Source organism: Pteropus alecto, unplaced genomic scaffold (genome assembly GCF_000325575.1).
Source record: "Pteropus alecto unplaced genomic scaffold, ASM32557v1 scaffold81, whole genome shotgun sequence".
In the NCBI taxonomy this organism is placed as follows: domain Eukaryota; kingdom Metazoa; phylum Chordata; class Mammalia; order Chiroptera; family Pteropodidae; genus Pteropus; species Pteropus alecto.
The window spans coordinates 5,136,244-5,147,971 of record NW_006433378.1 but is presented as its reverse complement, the minus strand read 5'-3'; the positions used below and the strand labels follow the sequence as shown (position 1 = coordinate 5,147,971).

The 11,728-nt window shown below is 35.0% G+C and overlaps 1 protein-coding gene across 1 annotated transcript in view; it reads left to right on the top strand.

The window, feature by feature from the left end:
* The first annotated feature begins 243 nt into the window (after positions 1-243).
* MLF1 (myeloid leukemia factor 1) overlaps positions 244-11,728 on the top strand; it is a 31,331-nt gene continuing 19,846 nt past the window's right edge. Inside the window, exon 1 of the mRNA XM_006908195.3 lies at positions 244-413. Coding sequence (XP_006908257.1) covers positions 367-413 — 47 coding nt within the window. The 5' untranslated portion in view covers positions 244-366. The remainder of the gene's footprint in view (positions 414-11,728) is intronic.

Below are 11,728 nucleotides of genomic sequence, written 5' to 3'. Positions count from 1 at the left end.
TTGCCCAAGGTCATACATAAGATTGTGTGATTTTTTTGTTCCTGAAGACCAGTGAACAAGCTATCTTGTCCCTCAAGAGGCTCCAGAAGGTTTGGCAAGAGGCCCTCTGGCCTCTCCTGTGTTGAAAGCGGTTGCCATGGCTGCGGCACATTATGCCCCCTCCCGCCTCGTTTGGTGACGTAAGGGAACCAGCATCCAATAGGAAAGCAGGTCTGCGTCCCGCTCCGCCTTTCCTCGCGGGCCCCGCCTTCGTGGCCAAAAGAGAAGCGTCGTCTGGGGGCCAGAGGCAGGCTCCGGTCGCGGCCGCGGCGAGTTACATCGTCTTCCAATCTGTCCGCGTCCGCCGCCGCCCGAGACAGAGCCAGGATGTTCAGGATGCTGAGCAGCAGTTTTGAGGATGATCCCTTCTTCTCGTGAGTGTTGGGGGCCGGGAACCCGCGGTCGCGCGGAGATTCAGGCATCTTGAGGGGAGCTATTTTGAAGGGAAAGCGAGTTTTAGAGGACGAGAGGGAATTTGGGGGACTCCAGGAGGCGGTTTGAGGGAGAGGACTTGGGGACGTGTGAAGGAAGGAAGAGGAGGACTTGGTTGTGTATGAGGGAAGGGAGAGGAGGATTTAGGGGCGTAGAGTGGAACAGGAAGGTTTGAGGGGACGTGCGATGAAGTTAGAAGGATTTGGAGGGCGTGGGATGGGAAGGGACTTGGTGACTCGAAGTGGGGGCAGGTGGGGGGGAAGGATTTGGGGGCGTGAGGTGCGGAGAGGTCCGAGCACGCACACCCGGGGTACGAGCTGCTCTCAAGTTGGCAGATTTCGGGTGACCCCCTTTGCTTCCCGCCTTCTGAACGACGCCCTCGCAGTTGCAGGGGCTTGTCGGGTGACAGTAACTGCTGTCTCGGTAACTGCCATCTTGGTGGAACTTCTGGCGTGCATTATGCTCACAGGACCCTTTTCACCCTGATTTTAATTTCAGATGAGGGGCAAGGAGAATCTTATAGATGACGAGTCTTCGAAAAGTGAAACGGTTTTAAAACAGCTTTTTTCACAAGTGTTCATGAGAGCATAACAAAGTTGGAGGGTTGTGATGCTCTCACCTCCAAGGGCTTGGAAGTTGCCATGTGCACTATTTGTTTTCTTTGCTTGCTTTGTTACAAAGCTAGCCTTGTTTGGGAAGGGACTGCACTGTCAGAAGTACAAATAGGGCAAGGAAACGGAGAGGGTGCATTTAGCACCTCGGGTAAACCAGTGCCAGCGCTGTGAATGGTTCCAAGTGAAATAGTGATGCCTTAGGAAGAAGACATCCAGAAATTCTTTCATTATGATCTAGTTTCCTGTGTTTAAAAAAATTCTTCCCTTGGCGAATATATAAAAGTAATAATCTAGTTGGATCGTTAAGACTGGAAGATTTGTGATACCTTTTTGCCTTAGTGTCCTAATCGCTTAAATTCTCTCTGCAACTTAGGGACTTTTTTTTTTTTTTAAGTTAAAATGTTAAGTTTACTACATAGATTTTTGTTTTTGTTGTTTTTAAAGGGAAATACTATATTGATTTAATGTCTATACTATTTTAAAACCAAATAACATAAAAGTAATAATTGAAAGGATAACACTAGAATCGGTGAAATGATTAATGTAGACTTATAATTAAGGTATATATGAACTCAAGCAAATTGATTATCCTGGGTAGTTCACTTGTTTAGGAGCTGTTGGAACATTTACAATCAGTGTCATTTTAACGAATTTCAAATTTTGTATTATGACTTGTTCTTTTAAAAGCCTCTGAGAGTAGTGACTAAATATATCCATAGATTAGTTGAGCTGTTGAAGTGGTTCTTATGTAATTGTGACATCAGTACAGTGGGTTAAGAAGATTATGACAGACAACTTTTGGGTTCTATTATATCCTTGATTATATCAAAAAGAGCAATGAGCTTAACTAAACTGTAAATGTATGATTAGTACATTCTTCAAAATGTCTAGCAAAAGTGTATTTTAAACTCTTGGGTGACTTCTGACCAAAGGCAATGAGTCCAAGAGTCAGGGTTAGAAATAGTAACAGACCACAAATAGTAGCATACATCTAAGAACACTTCCCCTGTGCTTAGAGTGGAAAGGAACATCAGTTACATGTCCGTAGATCTTTCAGTCATTACTCTCTGTAACCTTCTTTAAATGTAAGAAGCTACATCATAAAAATTTAGGATCAAATTATTGTAATTAACTTTATAAAACTGATTCATGCTTATAATTTCTTTGCTCCACAATTAACTGTGTAGAGAGTAAACATAATTTGATGAGGTTAAGGAGAAAAAGAATGTGAGTCTATATTTATTTCAAGTAATTGTCGTTTGACCCACTCCTTTTACCCCAACACCAAACAAAATGACTATCTCTTACTTAATATAAGTCAAACCTGAAGAATTCATAAAGGCAACCGAATTCTTACTCAATCTTCCACTGACCGTAAGGAGCACAGAAAGGTTCCATGCCCACCATCTTTTATATAAATATTATCCCTATTGCTAACATTGGGTTTCCTAGTGACTAGTTTAATGTTTGACATGTAGAAAGTATTCACTAAATATTGTGTAATGATAATCTGATGTCCTTTATTCTCTGGTAATTAATCTGGTATTTATTGCTGAAAGTAATTATTTGATTTCAATGGATGCTGTTGTTGATATTGGCACTTTCTAATTTAAACACTACCATTTTCTAAATAATCCATTAGTTCAGAATCAAGAATATCAATATAAGCATACTTTATCAATTTATTTCAGAAGTGGGCAGACACAAATATACTTCTTGGATATAAAATTAGAATTATTAAATGATTTGAGACTGGTTAAGTACTTTGGTCAAATTGTCAAATGCTTAAAAGCTTTGAGTAAAAAAACAAATTTTTAATCTGTAGTTTTGAATTCAAATATATTCATTTTCAACATTTACCTTCCCATAACAGTATATGTTAACTCTTTCATCAGATAATTAAAGGAAAACTTTAAAAGTGATATTTTAAAGTTCGTTGTTTTATTATATATTTGGAACTTTTTTAATATTGGTAGCTTACTATGTTTCAGAGCTGAAGTTATTTCAGTGAAAATTGCCTTACAGTATACCTTTATATATACTTTCTTAAATAAATAGTACTTGTAATTTGGTTAAAAACACAAAGGCTAAAAACTGGTACTTCCTGGCATGCAGTTTTCTCTCAAGAATACTACTTTCCCCTCTCATTTGTATTTGCTCAAAAAGAAATAGGAATATGTATGTATGGGCAGGAAAATTAATTTGAGGTTAAAATGGGTGACTTTGGATATCTATCCTATACCTTATAAGAATTGATCATTTAGCATAAAAAATTTACATATATCTAGTACAATCTAGAAATTTCTACTTTGTACAGAAACATGAACTTTGAATCTTCTGAGCTACAGAAATGAAATTCTGATCATGCAAGTCTATAAAAAATAGCTATGTTACCACTTATCAGCTGTGAGACATTAAAGGCTCAGTAACAAGTTGGCCATTCTGTAAGCCTTATTTTTAATCATTAATTATTAGCATTTCCTTAAACCACCCAACTCTTCTTATGGGCACCATATGTGTGATGAGCAGTCTTTGGTCAAAGAACTGCATATATTCACAGGAAGTTGCTTTTTCCATCTCTTTGCTCTCCACAGAAGCTAACACATATCTATAATCTCTTTTTAAAATTTTTTATTTTGCATATTTTGCATTTTGGAGGTAGCTGGAGGACACTGCTTTGACATATTCACTGACTGAGTTGTAAGTGAATGTATTCCATGTACAAGACAGGCATTGACTGATATTTCCTTGATTGAGAATATTATGGTAGCAGGAAATAAAACAATTACTAGATAAGTTTTTGTGAACAATGTTCAAAGTTACTTACATATTTGTTTTCAGATATATAGTCTGAGATGGGGTCTTCATCAAGATGACATAGTTTGGTGCTAATTAGTACTCTAATTCTAATTAATAAAAGTAGCTTGAGAGCACTCAGCTAAAATTTAAAGTTTTGATTTTGGGGATCCCATTTTATGTTAAGACCCCTATCAGCTACTGTGATTTTTAGCACCTAAAAATTTCTGTTCTCGGAAATATTTTAATATAGATATTTCTTATAAATGAACTTTGCATATTTTAAGATATCACATTTGATAGAATGAAACACTATGAGCCTTGAACTGAAAGAATTTCTAAGGTAGACTGTTGATTTGGGACATTTTGGGTACATTAAATACCAATCATTGAATTATGAGCTAAGGAGCACAACACGTTTATGACATTGCTGGATCAAGGAATGCTATTTGGCAGGATCTAATCATATAATGCTTAGTTCTATCAATAAACATTATAAATATCCACACAGAAGTAGGGAGTGGGGGCTATTCCTGTAACACTCTTATTATCAAAGGTTTATGCCACACCACCATTTTAAACTGTGCTGCTACACAGTGGGAAAATAGAATTGCCTTTGGAAATGTAATTCATCCTTCAGGTATTTCTTAGATTTCCACTATATGCTCTGTCCTATGGACTGTATTATAGATTTGTAGAAATTATGGCCCATGCCCTCAAGATTCTCTTATGAATGTTGGTTCTATACATTATTTCTAGTGTCAAAACTTAGATCACCTGATATATTTCATTTATGGACCCATGCACCCTATTGAAACTAGAGATCATTTCTTTATGAACAAGAGAGCCATTATAATTTTCTGGCTAAGCTTTTGCTACTGCTATGTATAATGGAAGGAAGGAATTTCCCTTGATGAATGGGACTGCAATGTCAATTTTCTGAGACTCTTCTGTAATAAATAGTGTAATAGTTTTTACTTAGAAGCATAAATACCTATATTCTTGTAAAGGCCAAGTAAAATTGTAACCTGCCCCCCCCATATGTATGTATGTGTGTATGTGTATATATATTTATTTATATTTATATTTGAGTCTCAAAAACAGGAACTTATTCTAAAGTGAAACTTCACCAGCTGTTAAAAAAAAAAAAAAACTTTTGTTGAAATTATACCCAAGAGATCCAGAATCATTCTAAGACTTAAGAAAATTTTATGAGGGGAAGAGCAGCAATTTACTTTTCCTAGCTTGTGATAGATTCATAATATGAAGTAAAAAAAGGACACTTGGTACCAAATGTCATTATGTTTGCTTGTGGTTTATATTCGTTAACCTGAAAGAGGTAGTATGGCTATTATAATAGTAAAGTTTTATGATTTAAACCTTTCCTGATTTGAATGAAAATGTATCCTCATAGAAAAACCTGAAAACTATAGAAAGTTGAGTAAAAGAAATCATGCAACCCAAGATTTTTGCTCTATCTTTATTTTGATGTATTTTTTTCTATTTTCTATATATGAATTTCTTTTTCCAAAATTGGAACCAAACTCTAGAGTTATAAATGTACTGTTTTTCCTTACCATATACCATAAGTATTTTCATAGTCTTTAGATTTACTCTAAAGCATCAATTTAGTGTCTGCAAAATATTGCATCCTGTGGACATACAAAGAATATATTTTACATAAATCTTTCACCACATTTCAAATTATTACTTTAGACTAATTTATGTATACAAAATACCCAGTTCATAGGGTATAAACTTTATAAAGCCTCATCATATTTTCTTTCAATTTTTTTTTATAAGAATGAAACTTTAATTTTCAAAAGAGAACAATATACATGGATAGAAATATATAAGAATATTAATTTCCTACCTGAGAAAACAAACTCTTATATTAGGTTAATTTTTAAAAATATTAAAACAACTGTTTACTACCACAAGAGATTTTTGGCTTTGATTATAAAGAATTTGGGGTTAGTCAAGAGAAATCTTAGTCTTATCTACAAGCAGTTGCTGTTCTGGGTAGACATCAGTTGAACTCACTTCAAGGTCCAGACAGACTTCTTCCTGAATGGTTCAGACAGGTGCAAAAGCCAGACTGAGCCCATTTTTGTCTTAATGCTTTTTCCAACAGGCAGCCTTTTGTTCACGTCACTCAAAAAATAAAGATTTTTTTATACATATAGACTATCTATTCCTATTTAAATAAAAAGAAACCTGGGCAACATTTTAAATGAACTACATGTAGTTGCTGAATTTTTAGCCCAATTGTAATGCAAGTAGAAGAATAAATCTCAATAAATTTTATGTTTCTATAGGAAAATGACATTTAATACTCATTTATCCATAGTACAAAATCTGGTATTCTCTGAAGTATCTTTCTTCATTGTAGTTGAATCTCATCCACATATCTAAAGTGAAGGTTAACTGGTTTTCTTATATAACTGCATATTAATAAGAACGGACATTTTAATCTCCCTCCTTGTACCCATATTCTAAGCTCTAAATATTCAGTGAGTATAGCGCTCTAAACAAAAGGCCTCTTTTGAATCAAAATTTTAAAACACCAGGTGGTATGAAATCCTTTAACTTCCATAGTCCTATTTCTTTTTTTATTCTTTGAAGATATTTTTACTATGAAATGTTTCAAACATATACTACAAAAATATAACATAAAAATACTGTGTACCGAATACCTAGAATTTCAAAATTTACACCTGCTATATCCATGTCTATTGCTACTGCCGTCTCCAAAGTGTTTTAAAAGAAAATTCCAGATTTCTTGTCATCTCATTTCTGTGTATTTCCAAATAAATCTCTGAAAATATGGTTATCTTCTTACACAGCCACAATACCATATTCACATCTAACAACATTAACAAGAATTCCAATTGCTTGGTATCTTCTGTCATTGAATATCATTGAGATATCAAATACTTTAGAATAATTTAGTTTTAGAGGTAAAAATTAGAAATTTTTGTTTGTTTGTTTTTTGTTGTTTGTTTGTTTGTTTACAGTAGAAAAGAAAAGTTTTATTAGAAGTGAAAGTACACTTCCAGAAGTGGAAGCGGACCTGAGCAAGAGAAGTATGGCTAAAAAGGCCAAGAAATTGTTTCTTAGACAACTCACTTAGGGTCTTGAACTACTTGAAACTCTGTTCCTTTAAGTAAGAAGTAGGGAGATACATACACCAAATTCTGATTCCTTCATTTTAAAGTAAGTTGATCATCAGATGTTGGTTTGGGAAAGCATAAAACAACTCCTGGTCTGCCCTCTAGTGTACTAATAGGTAAGCTAGCTGCTCATTGTGTGCCATTGATCAATTAATTTTTTTTCTTTCTTTTTTTAAAATTAAATTTATTGGGGTGTCATTGTTTAACAAAATTATATAGGTTTCAAGTATATAATTCAATAATATATCATATGTATATTGCATTGTGTGTTCACCACCCAAAGTTAAATTTCCTTTTATCACCTTATATTTGACCCCCCCTTATCTACCTACTCCCCTTCCCCCTTTCCCTCTGGATACAACTTCCCCATAGTGCTAGTTACTTGTAATTCCTCTAAAAGAGTGATTCTCAAAGTTTTAACAGGTGGAAAAGTACAGAATGGCATTCTGTTAAATTTTCTGTGCCTGTCATCACTCATCAATAAGACAAAAACCCAAAACTAAAAATCCCACAAAAATTCATGGAAAATGACCTTATTTATATTTTTCTGCATTGTATGTATAATATCTATACTTGTTTGTTCCTTAATCTGTCAAAGTCTATTATTAATTGGAAAGGATATGAAATATATGTACTATCTAAATAAACTTAATGCTCGTGTCTTTATTATATTATTTTCCTAAGTGAATTTAGTACAGCTATATTTCTCCAGTTAATACCCAACATTCAACTAAAGAGTCTCTTCATTCTCAGAGACTCAGTTACTAATTTGGTTAAGAATAGTTTAATTTCTGGATTCCTGTTGAAATTTTTATATTCTCTTGTACTAAGAGCATCCTCAACTTACACACACTGGAGACTACTTTCCTCTTATGAGTCTGCATAAAGTTTATCAGTAAACAGGAAGGAGGCTGGAAAGTAGTCAGAGCAGTGTCCCCAGTGGATCAGTGTAAGAAAGGACAAGAGAGGTTGGGCAAGAGAGCAAATGGAGAAGAATACTGACATGTTAAAATATTTTAGAATATGGATTAGTCTATCGTATGCTTTGTAAAGTGGTTTTCAATTCTCCAGACCAGAAGTGGTCCTAATGCAGAGATGACTGGAAATTATTATGTCAATCAAGTATGCAGAGGGCTTGCTATTTATTTAAGTCATTCATAACTGTATATTTTTCTACTTATTTCCTTTAACACTATTGATATTGCACAAGAATAAACAGATCTGTAGAACAAAACAGTCTGGAGACACTCATATATAGCCTCCCTGATAGATTTATTTAGAAAATACTCATTTTTTAATTTTTTTGTTTTAATACTTTGTAATATCTTCAGATGTACCTGGGAAAATGGCATTTCTTTCTGAATAGAAGACTAGGTTGTGATTGCTGGAACTATTGATGCCTAATTTTTTATTTTTAGTAAAACTTCACTGCTGAGATACTGTTTCTGAACTGCAAAGCAGTAATTTAATATAGTTAACAACAGTAGTTTAAAAAAAATCCTTTAGATAGGTTAAAAACACCTTTCCATGATTTATGGTAGAATCAACTTATTCGTTCAAAACATTCTACATAACTCTACGTTTGATTTTTGGAAATTATATTCAAGTTTAATTAAGGCAGTCAGGCTTCAGATCTACACAGTGTTTTTGGAGTACAGTTTCTGCCTTAACATATGTTTAAAACTAATGCCTAATTAATAACAGCTGGGAACTGTTAATTTATTAAAACGTAAAATTAGTAATGCCTTACCATGAATACCAAAATCTGGCAAACTAATATACTTTAGGATTTTCACTGAGCAAGATAAATAGGCATTTTTTTTTACAGCATTTTAGTGGGAGTTGTCACAAGATAAGCTTTATTACTATTATGAAAGAAAAGCACATTTCTGCAGCCTGGACTAAACACGTGCATTTGGTTTGGAATTACAACTTTTTTCTCATTTCAATTTTTTATATTTACACGTGTACTATAAAACTTTAAAAAATGAAAAAAGCTTTTAAAATTTAGTAACATTCAACATCGGGCAATTAATACCTTATTTTATAAAGTACTGAAGTGCTTTACATTTTCAAAAGCATGTTTTTAAAATATGTAATACATACTTATGGCAAAATTCAAAAGATGCAAAGGAATACGTGGTTAAAAATACCTCCTCACGACGGTGTGAATATACTGTACCACAACTGAACTGTACATTTAAAAATGGTTAAGACGGGAAAAAGCTTATTGAGCTGTACACTTGAGATCTGTGCACTTTTCTGTATGTGCTATACTTCAACAAAATAGCTTATTAAGATGTGGTACATACATACAATGGAACGCTACTCAGCTGTAAGGAAAGATGAAGTACTGCCATTTGCAGCACCATGGATGGATCTTGAGATTACCATGTTAGTGAAAAGTCAGAAAAAGTCAAGAACCATGAGATTTCACCCATATGTAGAACAGAAAACAGAAAAACAACAAATGAACAAACAAACAAAACTCAAGACTCAGACAACAGCGTGGTGGTTATCGGAGGGAAAGGGCAGTTTGAGGGGAAGGAGCAGAGGGCAAAAGGGGTTAAATACGTGGTGACAGAGGGAGACTTGGCTTGGGGTAGTGAGCACAATGCAATATGCACTTGATCTCTTATAGAGCTGTGCACTCGAAACCTACAAAATCTTATGAATCAATGTCACCCCGATAAATTTAATAAAAAAAAAAAAAAACGACTCTCTCCCCACTTTGTTCCTCAACTAGCGAACCTCTCAGAATATACCCACTGTGATCAGTTAGCTGCATAGCCTCCTGGGATTTTTTTCTATACATTTATAAGCATATACACATGAATTTTTTTTTAATACAAATGAAAATATACTATATATCTTGCTAATCCTTTCATACCAGTGCATAAATATCAGCCTTGACCTTTTAAACATGGCATAATATTCCATTTATATTCTTTTAAAGTGCTGAAAAATGTGTATTTGGCCTTTCCTATCCTTATTCGGTTATTCCATCTGTGGGCCAGATAATTTAGGACAGAGGAGTGACCAAGAGAGTTGTGTTCTCTTTTCTCAAGAAGCTTCTAATCTAGCAGAAAAGACAAGCAGTATTTTCCACATGTTATTTTAATTTCCAATAGTCTTTGCTTTATAAAGAAGGGCTAACACAAATAGCAACATTTTAATTATTTTTAACTTGAATTAAAATTTTTCCTTTTGATTACCAATGATGGTAATTATTGTCTATGTCTTCCCTTTGAGGGAAAGAATAGAAAGTAGAAAAAAATAGTGAAGAGTACTTTAAAAAATGGTAAAAATAGTTGGAATAGTAAGTACTACTCAGAAGTACTAGAAAGGGATTAAAGCTGACAAAAATAAAATGCGTATACCTTCCCACCTACATTGGTTCAGCTGCAGAAAACAAAATTTACTCTAGGAACTTTAAACAAAAAAATTTAATGCAGTACATTAAATGGCCTAGAGCAGCAGGCCCCAACCTTTCTGGCCCAGGGACCGGTACTCCTATGAGAATCTAACTGGCACCAGGGACCAGTACTCCTATGAGAATCTAACACCTATTGATCTGAGGTGGAGCTGAGGTGGTGATGTCCGCACTGGGGAGCAGCTGCAAATACAGATGAAGCTTTGCTCTCTCACCCACCCCTCCCCTAATGCTGTGCAGCCTGGTTCCTAACAGGCCACAGACTAGTACCAGTCCATGGCCTGGGGGTTGGTGACGCCTGGTTTAAAGAATTATTGTGATAGCTGAAGAAATAGACTCTTAATTAAACTTTTGGGAAGAACTCCCAAAGCCAAATCACAGATCTAGACTACTGAGGGAGCAACTGCCACTTTTAACATTAGGAATCGCAGAATCGGGACACTGCTGCAGCTGCTGCTGGCTCTGAAGCCATGGTGAACCAGCAAAACGGATTTCTTATGCCTGTCCCCCAACACCCATAAAGCTGTAGTGATCAGACACACTGAGTTCTGCTAACACTGTTACAGGAAAACTATGTACTTCTGTAATCATGCTTACCAACAAAGAGAAGTAATAGTTACATACAGACTGTACTGCATCTCTACCTTCCAGTTCTCAGATAATTCCGTGATTGGCAGAATCCAAATCTAAACGCTTAGCTGCAGTGGAATATAGGAGATTAAGTTTTTAGCTTTGTGGCCTCTCTAGTGTAGAAAGGCACATTGAAAGGAGGTAAAAATGCATTGAATGTCAATCTACCTTTTAATCCTCCCTTCCTTCTCCCAATCTGTATCTTCCTTTCATCCTCAAGCCTGCTCAGTAATTTCTGGCAGCAAAATTGCCTTTACCCTTTGTTTGCTATTTTGCAGCAGGTTAGTGAAAATAACTATATATGACAAGGAAAAAAATTAAAGTTTGCAGCCACTGTACCCTCCCCTCACTTCCTTTTTGGGAAGATTGATTGTCACTCCCAGGGTACTCACTTGCTGTCCTGAATCTCAGAAATAGAGGAACAAAACAAATTGTACGGTCTAGAGATCTGCTGTAGAACGTGGTGTCTGTGGTCAACAATACTGTATTGTACATAAAATTTTTCTTAGGAGAGTTGTGTTCTTACTGTAATAGAAAATAAAATTTTAGGAAGAGAAACTAACTTGATAAGAGAAAGAGAAATCTATAATGTTAAAGCAGGAGAGCTTTAT